At 48.3% G+C, this 16,591-nt stretch overlaps 1 protein-coding gene across 1 annotated transcript in view; it reads right to left on the minus strand.

Moving 5' to 3' along the window:
* Positions 1–10,223: 10,223 nt before the first annotated feature.
* Positions 10,224–16,591, minus strand: part of gabrd (gamma-aminobutyric acid type A receptor subunit delta) — a 13,006-nt gene continuing 6,638 nt past the window's right edge. Inside the window, exons 3-8 of the mRNA XM_076275992.1 lie at positions 14,255–14,475; positions 13,963–14,045; positions 12,624–12,761; positions 11,987–12,142; positions 11,198–11,406; positions 10,224–10,562 (exon numbers count right to left, since the gene is read on the minus strand). Of these exons, the coding sequence (XP_076132107.1) occupies positions 10,224–10,562; positions 11,198–11,406; positions 11,987–12,142; positions 12,624–12,761; positions 13,963–14,045; positions 14,255–14,475 (1,146 nt within the window). The remainder of the gene's footprint in view (positions 10,563–11,197; positions 11,407–11,986; positions 12,143–12,623; positions 12,762–13,962; positions 14,046–14,254; positions 14,476–16,591) is intronic.

Genomic DNA, 16,591 nt, shown 5'->3' on the forward strand with positions numbered 1-16,591 from the left:
GTGCATTTAACTTTATGGGATATTTATATTCGCACACATTAGGCCAGATTAGATGGGCCCAGCATCCCGGGGGATGGGAAGATAATGGTCCTGATGATGGACATTTGGGGAAATGAGAAGAGCCGGCGGTGGTGGCGGGAACACCCTCCGAATGCTTCCATGATAAGCTGCTAAACGACTTCATCTCCAGCACCAACCGATTGGGCAACACAAAGGGACGTGTTGCAGTCTTTATATGAATCTCCAGCATGCCTGCCATAGACACACACACACACACACACACACACACACAGACACATGCACACGCACACACACACACACACACACACACACACACTTTGATACACTCACACTAATAAATACAGACACACACATACGTAGACACACACACACACTTAATATACGCACACACATATCTTGCACACATGTTCATACACATATAATAGGCAGTACTGCTATCTCTGTCTTTACCCCAATTCCTTTTATTGCTTTTCACTTCCAAATCCCCCCATCTCCTTCACCCCCCCTCTTTCCCTCTGTCACCTGTCTCTCTCTGTCTCATCCTCTGTCACTTGTCTCTCCCTCTCTCTCTCTCTCTCTCTCTCTCGCTCTCTCTCTTTCTCTCTCCCTCTGTCACCTGTCTCTCTCTCTCTCTCTCTCTGTCACTCCCTCTCTCCCTCTCTCTCTCTCTCTGTCTCCCTCTGTCACGTGTCTCTCCCTCTCTCTCTCTCTCTCTCTCTCTCTCTCTCTCTCTCTCTCTCTCTCTCTCTCTCTCTCCCTCTGTCACCTGTCTCTCCCTCTCTCTCTCTCTCTCTCTCTCTCTCTGTCTCTCTGTCACCTGTCTCTCCCTCTCTCTCTCTCTCTTTCTCTCTCTCTCCCTCTGTCACCTCTCTCCCCCTCTCTCTCTCTCTCTCTCTCTCTCTCCCTCTGTCACCTCTCTCTCCCCCTCTCTCTCTCTCTCTCTCTCCCCCTCTCTCAGAGCTCTGGCTCAGGTTGCGGATCTGTGAAAGGAGTGGAAATGACTCCTGAATGGTGTGGGATGAGCTCAGGGGCGGTCTGCAGTGTGGCTGGGAGACAGAGAGGGTCCATATTAATGCTAACCATTAACGATTTAGGAGATTAACTAATGCCTCCGCTTTAAAATAATTGGTTACACTTTACTTGACAGTATCGACATAAGAGGGACTTGACACTGTCATGAACGTGTCATAAACAAGTCATAAATGTTCATGACATAATGCTTCTGTTATTAAGTGACATTCGTTTTTTGTCATAACAAATTAGGGTTAGGATTAGGGTTAGGTTTAGGGTTAGGGTTAGAGTTAGGGTTAGGATTCATGTGTCATGACAGTGTCATGTCACTCTTATGTCGATACTGTCAAGTAAAGTGTCACCGAATATAATTAAATTCAATTAAATGGGGTGTTGTAACAATTGGTAGTCTCAAATTCAGATACACTGCATGGAATGGTAACAATTATATTTAAAATTGTTCATGGTACCTTTCAAATAAAAAAATAAATAAATAGATTAAACGCTCTGCTGCAAAGCCATATTCCATTTTCTGAGTGCCAGACTGATTTTACGAATGGACTCTGAGAGATTTGAAGGAAGTAAAGGGTATGGCTAACATGCTAAGGAAGTAAAGGGTAGCAGAGACTCATACTATAACTAAAACACGCATAGATTCATAATAAAATCAGTCAACACAATAAATCCTTAAATCAGAATAAAATCAAAACACAAATCAGTTTCACACTAAAACTAACACCCAGATATCACTATTTTGTCTCCTGGTTTGTCACATAAATGTTGGTCATAACATACATAACATAAGATAAAAGACAATGTATCCATTTAATTATCTCACACACACTCGCATGCATGCACGCGCACACACACACACACACACACACAGGGATGTGGTCATGCACTCCATTGTCAGGCTAACAGCTGATAAAATGTTAATGACATTAGATTGATTGATGAGGTCACATGGTATTGATCAACCATGTCATTAAATGCCTGTGTACAATTTGTTTTCAATGGAGCTCTGTAGGTTCATATTGACTGTTAAATACATCATAGACAGACAGGTGGTTAATATCGACGGATATATATAGTGCATCATAGACTGAAGGGGAGTTCATATTGACTGATATTGACTGACCATACATCATAGACGGATAGGTAGTTAATGTGGTATTGATGAACAGATGAGACAGGAAGTAGGTCCTGTGGTTAAGGCCTTTGATCAACACTCACATAACCATTCATAGGAAACTCAAAACATTAACTAAGTTGCCTAAACACTCACAAAAGACCTGGGACATATGTACAGGTGCATCTGTATTAGAACATTAGAATATCATGGAAAATTCCATTGCCCTACCCAGACTCAGGTGATTAAAGATTAAAGGCTCAGGAAACCATTGGTGGTGTTTTGACTTAATTAGCTGCTTAGAGCTTATCTCAGGTTGACATTTCTGTATCATACATTTTTTTATTCTAATATTTTGAGATTCTGGATTTTTTCGATATTCGATAATGATATTCGTTTTGATCTTCGATAAGATTAAAACCAAAAAAGGTTTGAAATATTAGACGTTATGTGTTATGAATCTAGATTATATGAAAGATTTACTTTTTGAAATAAATTACGGAAAAAGATAACTTTTCCATGATATGCAATTTTTTTGAGATGCACCTGTTGTCATGAGCTCTCTCTCTGCCTGGTAACACACGCTGATTGAAGTCTGATGACCTCCACCTGTTCCTGCTCTGCTCTGCTCTGCCTCACCCTCGTTAACCTACCAGCTGCACTGCATTCACCACTCATCATGCCCTGTATATAAAGCCTTGCTTTTCAGTCCACACTTGTCAGATCGTCTGCAACCAGCACCAGTTACCTGCCTGTTTTGGAAAACGCCTCTGACTCTTTGCCTGTGATCCCGGACCTGTTCGACTACTTCAGTGTTCTCCAGCCCCGGTAATCTTGACCTGCCTTCCGTCTCTCTTCTACGAATACCGCCTAGTCCTTGACTGTACTGTTGCTTCGTTTCAATTGCTGTTGTGTGTGTGTTTCCCCCAAGACTTCCCGGATCATCCAGCTCCTGCCATCGCTGTTCGGCTACTGGGGGAACACACACACGCAGACTCTTGAAACCCCCGGAACTCCTGGAACTCCCGTACCCCCCCGGAACCCCTGAAACCCCCATAACCCCCAACCCTTAAATAAACTTTCGAACGTGACGCTTTTGTGGTCCTCGTCCTGTTTGGTGTCTGACAGTACGATCTGACCAAACATGGACCCAGCGCACGGCCGAACCAGCATGGAAACCGACGAACCAGAACCACCCACCGCCATGCAACGCCTGGAAGAGACAGAGAGAGAGGTAAACCGCAACACTGCTGACATTGCCTCCCTACTTCAAGCCGGCTACCAACAGCGTCAGCAGTTCCAGCATCAACAGCAACAGCAACAGCTTCAGCAACAGCAACAACAACTGGCAATGATCATTCAACTTCACACCAACCTTTCTCCTCTGCCTGCTCCTACCAGCCCAGCCCCAGCCAGCCTGCTCACCGGCCCAGCTCCCGAGTCTCCTGCCCAGTCCACTGCCGCCGCGGCTGCCGGAGCCCCAGAACCCAGGATCGGCAATCCAGAGCGGTTCAGCGGTGACCCTACCCAGGTACGGGCGTTCCTGACGAGCTGCCGTGTCCAGTTTACCCTGCAACCCAGGACCTTTGCCACTGAAGGGGTGAGGGTCGGTTACGTGATCACTCACCTGACGGGCCGAGCTCGACTCTGGGGAACGGCGGAGTTCGAGCGCCAGACCCCAGCATGTGCGACCTTCAACCTATTCGCAGAGAAAATGCTCAAGATATTCGATTTGGAATCCACAACAGCCGAGGCATCTCGGACCCTGATGAGCATTCGCCAAGGCAGAAGGACTGTTGCGGATTACTCCATCGACTTTCGAACTGTGGCAAGTCGGAGCTCCTGGAACATGGAAGCATTGGTGGATGCTTTCCTCCACAGCCTGGCGGACTACATAAAGGACGAGCTGGTTTCCCATGATCAACCCCCCACTCTTGATGAAGCCATTGCTCTGGCTGTCCGCATCGACCGCAGGATCCAGGCCCGCCGTCGTGAGAGAGGGCGCCAGAGTCCATCCACCAGCACACGGAGAGTCCCAACTGCCCTTCTGTCCTCACCTGCCACACCATCTAGCCAGCCGGACCAGTCTGAACCGATGGAGATCGGCCACTCCTCCCTAACCACTGCAGAGCGCCAGCGACGCATCACCTCCAACTTGTGCCTGTACAGTGGTGGTGATGGTCATCGAGTCGCCACCTGTCCAGCAAAAGCCGGAGCTCACCAGATGTAGGAGGAATCCGGATGAGCTCAATGAACATTCAGCCCTCCATCAGCCGTAAACCCCTCATCCAAGTCTGTCTTCACCTGTCTGATTCCACCCACACCCTGGCAGCCCTGGTGGACTCTGGCGCAGAAGCAAACATTATTGACACAAAACTTGCTCGTCAGCTGGGCTTGGAAAGCCACAGCTTGTCCACTCCTGTTCCAGCCCGGGCCCTGGACGGTCACGTAATTGGCACAGTTACCAGCATCACAGCCCCCATCTCAATGATGGTGTCAGGAAACCACCGAGAGACCATCCGCTTCCACCTGCTCAGCTCTCCAGGCCAACCCCTAATCCTGGGCTACCCTTGGCTCCATCTCCACAATCCTCACCTCGATTGGGCCTCCGGAACTGTGAAAGAGTGGGGAAATGCCTGCCACCTGACCTGTTTGCGTGCTGCCTCGCTGCCCCCTGGCTCAGTACCCCCCAGCACTGCCCCCGACATTTCTAATGTCCCTGAATGTTACCATGGCCTCCGAGAGGTGTTCAACAAGGCCAAAGCCACATCTCTGCCCCCACACCGTCCGTACGACTGTGCCATTGATCTCCTCCCTGGGACTGATCCACCCAAAGGTCACCTCTACTCACTATCCCCTCCTGAAAGAAAAGCTATGGAGGATTACATCAGGGACTCCCTGGCAGCTGGACTCATCCGCCCGTCTTCCTCTCCTGCTGGTGCCGGGTTCTTCTTTGTAGGAAAGAAAGACGGTTCTCTTCGCCCCTGCATTGATTATCGAGGTCTGAATGATGTCACAGTGAAGAACCGGTACCCTCTGCCTTTACTCACCTCTGCTTTTGAGTTACTCCAGGGATCCACTATTTTCACCAAACTGGACCTTAGAAATGCTTACCACCTAGTGCGAGTAAGGGAGGGTGACGAGTGGAAGACTGCATTCAACACCCACACCGGCCATTACGAGTACCTGGTAATGCCATTTGGCCTCACCAACGCCCCAGCGGTATTCCAGGCTCTGGTGAATGATGTGCTGCGGGACATGCTGAATAAATTCGTCTTTGTGTACCTGGACGACATCTTAATTTTCTCCAGAACTCTGTCCGAACACACCCGTCATGTCCAGCTGGTTCTTCGACGGCTCCTGGAGAACTCTCTCTATGTCAAAGCGGAGAAATGCGAGTTCCATGCTCAGACTGTGTCATTCCTGGGATACATCGTCGCTGAAGGCAATATCCAGATGGACCCCGCAAAGGTCTCGGCAGTTACCTCCTGGCCAGTTCCGGGGAATAGGAAGAAGTTGCAGCAATTCCTCGGTTTTGCCAATTTCTACCGGAAATTCATCCGGAACTACAGCTCCGTCGCCGCTCCCCTCACAGCTCTGACCAGCATCAAACACCCCTTTTTCTGGACCCCAGAGGCCAACACAGCCTTTCATACCCTCAAGGCCCGGTTCACCACTGCCCCCATCCTCCAGATGCCGGATTCAGACCGGCAGTTCGTTGTCGAGGTGGATGCCTCAGACGTGGGAGTCGGGGCCATACTCTCTCAACGTGCAGAGGAGGACAACAAGTTGCACCCCTGTGCATTTTTCTCTCGCCGGCTTTCACCTGCAGAGCGCAATTATGATGTTGGAAACTGTGAGCTGTTGGCTGTCAAGTTTGCCCTGGAGGAGTGGCGTCACTGGCTGGAGGGGTCCACAGTTCCGTTCCTGGTCTGGACCGATCACAAAAACCTCGAATACATCCGCAGTGCCAAACGTCTTAAGCCCAGACAGTCCCGCTGGGCCTTGTTTTTCACCAGATTCAACTTCACCCTGTCATACCGCCCAGGTTCTCGGAACACCAAGCCGGACGCTCTCTCCCATCAGTTTCAGAAGGATGACGCCCCTTCCCAGGAACCTGCATCAATTCTGCCCGATCCCTGCATCGTAGCTGCCCTGACCTGGGATATTGAGGAGGAGATTCAAGAGGCCCTCCGTGACCATCCCAGTCCCAGTGCATGCCCAGACGGTCGTCTCTTCGTCCCAGAGAATTTGAGGTCCCGGGTCATACAGTGGGGACACAACTCCCACCTTGCCTGCCACCTGGGCTCCGCCCGCACCTGCCATCTCCTTGCCCAGCGCTTCTGGTGGTCTTCTTTGAGAAGGGATGTCCGAGAATTTGTCCGTGCCTGCCCCACCTGCAATCAGAACAAGTCCTCCACTCGGCCCCCTGCTGGTTTACTCCAGCCCTTGCCTGTGCCCACACGACCCTGGTCCCACGTCTCCTTGGATTTTGTAACTGGCCTCCCACCATCAGGTGGAATGACTGTCATTCTCACTGTGGTTGACCGGTTCAGCAAGATGGCACACTTCATTCCCCTCCCTAAACTGCCATCTGCCAGAGAGCCCAACCGCAGTCCGGTTCCAGTTGCCAACATCCATGAGGGTGCACCCTACTTTCCATGTTTCGAAAGTCAAGCCGGCGCATGAAAGCCCGCTGGTCCCCGTGGCGCCTCCTCCTCCTCGCCTCGTTGACGGTGGGCTGGTGTACACCGTTCGACGCCTGCTTCGGTCCAGACGGCGAGGTAGGGGCCTCCAGTATCTCGTCGACTGGGAGGGCTATGAACCTGAGGAGAGAACCTGGGTGCCAGCCAGTCGGATTGTGGACCGGACACTCATCGCCGACTTCCACCGTCTGCATCCTGATCAACCTGCAATCCGTAGGGGCCGTCCCAGAGGGGTCCCTAACCGTCCTGCCCGCCCGGCTTCCTGTCCTGTGCCTGACCCTGACCCTGTCTCGGTACCTGTCCCGTCTTCTGTCCACGACCCTCCAGCTCCCTCCGAGGATGAGGATGTTCACTCGGACCGCTCGGAGGAGTTCTAGCCCTCCACCGGCTCCCCTCCGCCCTCCCGACGTGGTGTCACTCTTGGGGACTTCTGGGGCCGTCCCTTAGGGGGGGGGTTCTGTCATGAGCTCTCTCTCTGCCTGGTAACACACGCTGATTGAAGTCTGATGACCTCCACCTGTTCCTGCTCTGCTCTGCTCTGCCTCACCCTCATTAACCTACCAGCTGCACTGCATTCACCACTCATCATGCCCTGTATATAAAGCCTTGCTTTTCAGTCCACACTTGTCAGATCATCTGCAACCAGCACCAGTTACCTGCCTGTTTTGGAAAACGCCTCTGACTCTTTGCCTGTGATCCCGGACCCGTTCGACTACTTCAGTGTTCTCCAGCCCCGGTAATCTTGACCTGCCTTCCGTCTCTCTTCCACGAATACCGCCTAGTCCTTGACTGTACTGCTGCTTCGTTTCAATTGCTGTTGTGTGTGTGTTTCCCCCAGGACTTCCCGGGTTCATCCAGCTCCTGCCATCGCTGTTCGGCTACTGGGGGAACACACACACGCAGACTCTTGAAACCCCCGGAACTCCTGGAACTCCCGTACCCCCCCGGAACCCCTGAAACCCCCATAACCCCCAACCCTTAAATAAACTTTCGAACGTGACGCTTTTGTGGTCCTCGTCCTGTTTGGTGTCTGACACCTGTAGACTGAACATTCTCAGCAAATACCTTTATGTGTGTGTGTGTGTGTGTGTGTGTGTCGGGGGTATGGATACACCTCAAACTCAAACACACACACAGACATAAAGGTATTTGCTGAGAATGCAAACTCAAACTCCCATCCAACTGTACTGTGCATGATAACACACACTCTGACACATCAAACAGACACACACACACACACACACACACTCACACACACTCACTCACCTCAAATACACATCACAGGGTACTGTTTTGTTTTTTTTTAAGTATATTTTTTGGCCTTTTTATGCCTTTAATGACAGGACAGTGAAGAATGACAGGAAGTGAGTGGGAGAGAAAGTGGGGGTGGGATCCGGAAAGGACCACAGGGCGGGAATCGAACCCGGGTCACCAGCATACGGTGCAGGTGTCCCAGCCAGTCGTGCCACGGCCGGGGCCACCACAGGGTACTGTTAATTTACTGACACAACAAGACTTACTTTGGTTTAAATCTTTTCTTTATTATGAAAAAGAGAAGTTGCATTCAGAGACACAGAGAGGCGCATATGAGAGGCACACACAACAGGGTGCTTTATTAGATGCAGCTGAGCGCTAATAGTTCATTCCTAGTGATTCGTGGGAGTGTGTGTGTGTGTGTGTGTGTGTGTGTGTGACCCCTACAGCTCCAGCCCAATTCAGACCCACAGCAGCAGCTCCGCTTATACACTTCCTAAAGACACAACACTGCACATGCTCCCTCACCATTAAATAGAAATATAACACTAGCTAACACAGCAGAGGGGGAGAGTCACACACACACACACACACACACACACACACACACACACACACACACACACACACAGCCAGCCACCCACCCACACACACACAACCACCCACCCACACACACACACACACACACACACACACACACACACACGCACACACACACACACAACCACCCACACACACACACACAACCACCCACACACACATACACACACACACACACACACACACACACACACACACATACACACACACACACACACACACACACACACACACACAGGTGTTGCAGAGGAGTTGTTTGGAATGGTAAAGGGGCAGTTAGCCCTGACAGAAACTGATAGGAGTGGGAGAGAGCAGAGCACACACACACTCGCAGAGGGAGAGAACAGTGCACAAACACAAAAGAAGAGAAGAGAGGAGGAGCAGGGAGGGACAGAGGGGTAGAGAGAAGAGAGAGACAGAAGAGGGACAGAGAGAGAGAGGAGGGATAGAGAGAGAGAGAGGAGGGAGAGAGAGAGGAGAGAGAGAGAGAGAGAGAGGAGAGAAGAGAGAGAGGAGGAGCAGGAAGGGACAGAGGGGTAGAGAGAAGAGAGAGACAGAAGAGGGACAGAGAGAGAGAGGAGGGATAGAGAGAGAGAGAGGAGGGAGAGAGAGAGAAGAGAGAGAGGAGGGTGAGACAGAAACGGCAAGTGGATTTCTAAAGGATAAATAGCCATGCAGACCCTCCTGTTCTGGTCAGGGCATCTCCTGTGTGTTTGTTTGTGTGTGTGTGTGTGTGTGTGGGGGGGGGGGGGTACTCAAGTCTCTGAGTCTATGTGGGTGGATGGATGGCACTTAACAGAAACTACTACCATGTTAACTGACTGAGAAGAGAGCACACACATACACACACACACACACACACACACACACACACACACACACACACACACACACAGTTCTTCTCTTCACACGGGGGCCTATTGTGGGAGAGAAGCTGACCTGTTCCAAAGCAGGTGCAGCATGCATCACCTCAGTGGGTCATGTTTTATCTGGCCTGCAAGGGGCACCAGGACACTGGGTCATCTACAGGTGAACTAGCAGAGAAGGAGTAGGCGCTCTGGATTCTAGAGGAAACTACGGCACCAACACCTACCCCCCGCCCCTGCAGAGAGGGGCACTGGACATGGGAGGCAGGGAGGCATTCCTATCATCACAAATAAAATTAATATACAATCTCAGTTTTCATATTTTATATGAAAGGGGGGGCTTATTTCTTCCTCAGTTTTGGAAGGGGGGGGTCTTCTGTCCCATTCTCCACCTCATATACCCCCCCCACCCCCACTCTGACCCCCTCACATAGTATAGAACCCCAACTCCCACCCACCCACCCCCGTTCACATGGTATAGGCCACCCCCCTGACCCCACCCCACCCACCTATGGTATAGATCATCCTCAACCCCCCCCCCCCCCTCCCACACACACACACACATGGTATAGGCCACCCCCCTGACCCATGGTATAGATCATCACATGGTATAGGTCAACCTGCACCCACCCCCCCTCACATGGTATAGGCCACCCAGTAGATGAGGTTGACCACGGCGAAGGTGGCGGGGAAGACGGCACGGGCGTAGATGTCGATGGTGTCGGCGTCGATGGGCTTGAAGGCGCAGCGGCAGCACTTCTGCTCCTCGCCGCTCTCCCCCCTCCTGGAGCGGCTCCCGCGGCTGGACGTCTCGCCCTCCCCCACCCCCGAGCCGGGCGTCACCGCCCCCGATGCATCGCCCGAGCCACTCCGCTGCCCACGCTGTGGTCGGTTCTGGATCAGCAGCCCCTGGTTCATCCCGGCCACCGACAGCGAGAACAGAACCATGGCCTGCTTCCCGTTCTTCACTATGGACTGGAGAGCGCCCAAACACACACACACACACACACACACACACACACACACACACACACACACACACACAGGAGGTGTTTCAGGTTTCAGGTTTCAGGTAATTAGATTGCATGTTAAGTTAAGAGTGAGCAGATTATTAGATGAATGGACTAACGGACAGTAGAGTAATCAGGTCATTAGAGGACAGACAGAGTAGACAGGTCCAGAGGTCCCATGTGATTAGCATGGAGGATGCAATGGGTCTATGGATCTAGTGAAGTTTGAAAAGATTGTGAATGTGAGATTTAGCCTGTTTCCCTGTTACTGTGTTGACTCTTAATCTCTGTATGACAGGAAGCCATTAGGACTGTCAGACAAAGGAGAAGAAAAAAACGCACAGTCCTTAACATAACCCTTTCCTATCATTCATGCATACACTTCTGTGCATCACTTCTTTTACTCATTCACATATATTACTACCTCTCATAGTATTTAATGTGTAATTGCTTAATTTAATCTAATTGATGTTGTTTTTCAATTAAATGATTATCTATTGCAGTCACTGCTCAGGTCTTGTTTTGTTTTGTCCCTGTGGTGTCCTAGTGTTTATTGTTGTTGTTGTTGTTGTTATTGTTGTTGTGGTTTATGATCCGCACCTCTGCATTCTGCTTGTCAGTCTTGTCCTTCTTCTCCTTCTTGCTGTAGTCGGCGTTGTAGTGAGCGAAGGCGTACTCGATGAGTGCGGCGAACACGAACACGTAGCAGATCCAGAAGTACACGTCCAGTGCTTTAATGGCTGTGGCGCGCGGAAGAGACGAGCGGGCACTGATCATCAGCGTTGTCATGGTGAGCACAGTCGTAATTCCTGCAACATCACACATGTGGTCACTACTGAACCTGAGAGACTCAAAACATGGTGCTGTGGGTTAGAACTGTCGGTTAGAATTGTGAGATAGAACTGTGAGATAGAACTGTGGGTTAGAATTGTGAGATAGAACTGTGGGTTAGAATTGTGAGATAGAACTGTGGGTTAGAATTGTGAGATAGAACTGTGGGTTAGAACTGTGGGTTAGAATTGTGAGATAGAACTGTGGGTAAGAACTGTGGGTTAGAACTGTGGGTTAGAATTGTGAGATAGAACTGTGGGTTAGAACTGTGGGATAGAACTGTGGGATAGAACTGTGGGTTAGTGGGGCTCTGGTGCCACTGGTTGGAGATTATTCTGGTGTGGTAACTAGCTAGTGGGTGTACTAAGGCTGATGCTGATGCAGCAAGTTGTTAGGCTATGTCTGGGCACTTTAGCAGACTGGCAACTGTTACACTCTCCTGAATAGTAGTTTAGGAAGGTGTGTGTGTTGTGTGTTGTGTGAGGATTCAGTGTAATGTCTTGGCATCATCTGCAGTGTTTGAGTCTCTTCTGAGAGAGCTGTGATTGGCTGTCTTACCCAGGGAGACTCTGGCAGGCACAGCTGATTGGCTGATCCAGAAGGACACCCAGGACATGGCAACCAATAGGATGGAGGGCATGTAGGACTGGATGATGTACACGCCTCTGTTCCGCCTCAGCTGGAAACGCAAGCTGAGACGCGGAAACTGGCCCGCTGCAGAGAACAAACAAACAAACAAGCAAACAAACAACAAACACACTGTAATTAGCCCATTTCACAAGATGGGGCCGCTGTGTAAATCAACTTCCTGTGGAACAGCACTGTCCCATAGACAGCAAAAGAAAAGTCCACAGGAAAGACAAAAGCAGGAAGACGTTTTACCCTGCCAATTAAGGCATCATTAACATCAATGAGGCCAGACACCTGTACACTGTGAAATAGGCTTATCACAACTCTCACACAGACAAACTGGCTGAAAACTGAAGACAGAAACTGGCCGGCTATACAACAGACAAACAATAACAATAAAGACACTGTAATCATGACTACTCTCTCACAGAGAGAAACGCAGGCTGAGACACGGAAACTGGCCCGCTATACAACAAACAAAGAAACAATAAACACATTCACTATCATCAGAACACACACACAGACACACACACACATACACTCATACACACAAACTCTCGCTGACCTGATTTGAAGTTCATGGTCTCGGTGTGGAAGCGGTAGTGGGTGATGGTGAACTGGGAGAGTTCCAGCTTGTCCAGCCCGTGGATCTGCTTCTGATTCTCTGACCAGTAGTACACAATGTCCTCAGAGGAGTAGCCATCTATACACACACACACACACACACACACACACACACGTGTAGATGCAGTTTGTGATTCAAACACTCACACACGTTTTAGATGCAGTTTGTGATTCAAACACTCACACATGTTTAAGATGCATTTTGCGATTCAGACAGATTTTCACCATTCTTTTCCCTCTCACTTGCTCTCTCTCTCTCTCTCTCTCTCTCTCTCTCCCTCTCTCTTTTTCTCTCTCTCTCTCTGGGACTCAGATACGGAGACTTATCTCTCTAAAGGGCATCTTTATTCTCAGCCATTCCCATTTCCGGACGCCTGGGATTGGTAACATGCTTGTCTCATTCCTGTGGATTAAAAGCTGTCAATCAAGCTTCCTACTGCATCTCCTCCTTCACATTCTAATACACCTAATTATTTTTCCCCTTGGGGATCAATAAAGTATCTATCTATCTATCTATCTAGAAGAGGGGCTGGGTTCTTTAGGACAGGAGCTCTTTAGGGCAGGGTTATGGCTTGAGTTCTTTAGGACAGGGTCTGGATTCTTTAGGACAGGTTTAGGGCCTGTGTTCTTTAGGACAAGCCGTGGGTTCTTTAGGACAGGGCTTGGATTCTTTGGTGCTCTGCTAGTAGGACTTGACTATGATTGACACAAAAGGGTGGGGCTGCCCCGATGCAGAACACACTGATTTAAAATCAGCGTCCAGAGACGGGTCTGATTGGACCTCTAACTGTGGATTTCCAAAAAAAGTCTTGCAGTCCAGGCTTTTAAAACTCAATCTGTATATAATCTGTATCTGCCAAAAATTGGATTTGTACTAGTAGTCTGAACAAGGCCTATGGTGTAATGTGTCCAGCTCTAATAGGTTCTATAACACACTGGGTGGTGTGAAGGGGCAGCTATAGCAGGTGCAATAACACACTGGGTGTTAGCACGCAGCTGTAAAGTGTCAGTGAAGGTCATTCTGACGCAGCTGTAAAGTGTTAGTGAAGGTCAAAGTGTTAGTGAAGGTCATACGCAGCTGTAAAGTGTTAGTGGAGGTCAAAGTGTTAGTGAAGGTCATACGCAGCTGTAAAGTGTTAGTGAAGGTCAAAGTGTTAGTGAAGGTCATTCTGACGCAGCTGTAAAGTGTTAGTGAAGGTCAAAGTGTTAGTGAAGGCCATACGCAGCTGTAAAGTGTTAGTGAAGGTCAAAGTGTTAGTGAAGGTCATTCTGTCACTCACAGCTCTCCAGGTCCAGCATGCACTCCTGCTCATCCATGGGGTACTTGGTCAGGTCCATATCACACGCCACAGTGGACGTGATCCTGTGGGAGCGCGCACACACACACACACACACAAACAGACACACACACACGTGCGAAACACACACAGACACACACACACGTGCGAAACACACAGAAACATGATTACACATTCAATCTCAGTGACACACACGTACACACTCTCACATGCACATCACACACACACATGACAACATATTCAGCCTCAGTTAAACACACACACACACACTCACCGGCTGCTGTAGAGGATAACTCCGTCAGGCTGCAGGCGGATGAGCTTGTTCTCCACAGTAACATCATGGAACCAGGCGGACTTGGCGTTAACGATGAAGGTGTCTGGTAACCAAAGTTTGTCCACGAAGCGACTGTCCAGCCCCAGAGTCTTATTAGTGTGGTTATACGACAGCCGGTCATCACGCCAGCTCTGACGAAGGAACACCGTCATGGTGTAGTCCTACCAGAGCACAGAGACACCGGTGAGACACACACACACACGCACACACACACACACACACACACACCATTATAATTATTATTATTACTAGTAATATTACTATTATTATCTATAATTTTTTATCTTGTTTTGTTTTTATATGTGAAGCATTTCGGATCAGTTATTTTGTGTTAAATGTGCTATATAAGTAAAGTTGACTTGAGTTGACTTAATATGGTTACACAAAGAAAACAATGAGGGAAAACCCAATAGGAGCTCATTTATTTTGAGAAGGAGAGAATCCTCATACAGAAATACATATTTAAAAAAAAAAACACGTGTCTTTTATAACATTTCATAAAGTGGAAGAATACACAGCAAGGGATTTCAAAGCATTCCTCTTTATAGACTATCTTGTCAACTTTCCCAGGTCCTCTGTTGTGCATTCTAATCCCCCTAACTCCCACTGGTTTTCTATGGAGTTCAATTCAGTGAACTGAGATAATCATGGCAGAAACTTGATTTTGTGTTTAGTAAACCATTTTTTGTGCTGATCTGGACATCCATTTTGGTTCAGTGACCTGCTGGATGATCCAATCATGACCCACTTTTAGTGTCTTGGAAGAGGCATCCAAATTTTGATTTAAAATGCCAAGGTTTTTCCTGGACTTAATTATACCATGAACCATAAAGAGGTTCCCAGGGCCTTTGGATTAAAAAAGGCTTTCTCCAGTATAGTCATTCTTCTGTATATGCCAAATCCACCTTGAAGGTTAATTTCTCTTTTCATCTGACCATAGAACATGATTCCAGGCAAAGTTTTTTATTCTCATAATACATTTGCTTCCCTTCAAGGTTGGATTTTCCCTCGTTGTTGTCATTGTAGAACTAAGATAAAACGGCCAAATGATTTTTTTAATACCTCTTTTTACTCATCTTTACCAGGGATGCCAATAAATGTGGGGGGCATTTTTTTACACACACACACACACACACACACACACACACACACACACACACACACACACACACACACACACACACACACACACACACACACACACACACACACACATACCTCAATGGAAAGGGACACTAATGACATTGTGGGGGAAAAAACACACACCTATACACACCAACACACTCACACAGGGGACACCAAGGACACCATGAATACACACATACACTCACACACAGACACACATGCTCAGAGAAGGCATGGATGAAGGATACCATGACACCATGAAAACACACAATACACACATACACTCACACACAGACACACATGCTCAGAGAAGGCATGGTTGAAGGATACCAAGCATGTGCGCGCACGCGCGCACACACACACACACACAGAAACACTCATACACATACACTAAAACACACACGCACACATGCTCACACATACACATACACTAACACACACATACGTACACACACACACACACACACACACACACACACACACACACACATGCATGCACACACACTCATAGTGAGAGAGAGGAAATGTATCAGGAGGGAATGTTATGTGTTATGTTTTATGTCCTCTCTGTAGATAATATATCTCACCACTGAAATCTCCTCTCCAATAACTCCATTTACAGACATATCCTTTCCATAGATTATATAATGTCCACTCCTAGAAAATATAATGTCCTGTCCATAGATATTATAATGCCCTCTCCATAAATGATACTATGTCCTCTGTCTTCTCCATAGATTATATAATGTCCACTCCATAGATCAGTGGTTCTCAAATGGGGGTACGTGAAGGCACTCCAGGGGGTACATGAGATTTTAAAATATACATATATTTGAAAAAGAGAAACCATGCAAAAATATTAAAAACAATTATTTAATAAATATGTCAGGAAAATATAAGTTCATAAAATGAATTTTATATTTCAGTAGGCTATTCAATTTCATTATCCTATACTGTAAACCCAGAGTCCCCCCCATACCACTATGGTTCGACCCAACCTGTCACATGCCACCCGCCATCACCTGTCAATCACTGTCAAAACTCAAACGATTCATTCATTGATGGTTCATTTTATAGTTTTAAATGATTCATTCATTGATGGTTCATTTTATAGTTTTAAATGGTCATATGGTCACTGTTTTCACTACATTA

This window comes from Alosa pseudoharengus, unplaced genomic scaffold (genome assembly GCF_046254945.1).
Source record: "Alosa pseudoharengus isolate Yale_2024_CS ecotype anadromous, Long Island Sound unplaced genomic scaffold, YU_APseudo_1.1 YU_APseudo_1.1_scf_9, whole genome shotgun sequence".
Taxonomy (NCBI): Eukaryota; Metazoa; Chordata; class Actinopteri; order Clupeiformes; family Clupeidae; genus Alosa; species Alosa pseudoharengus.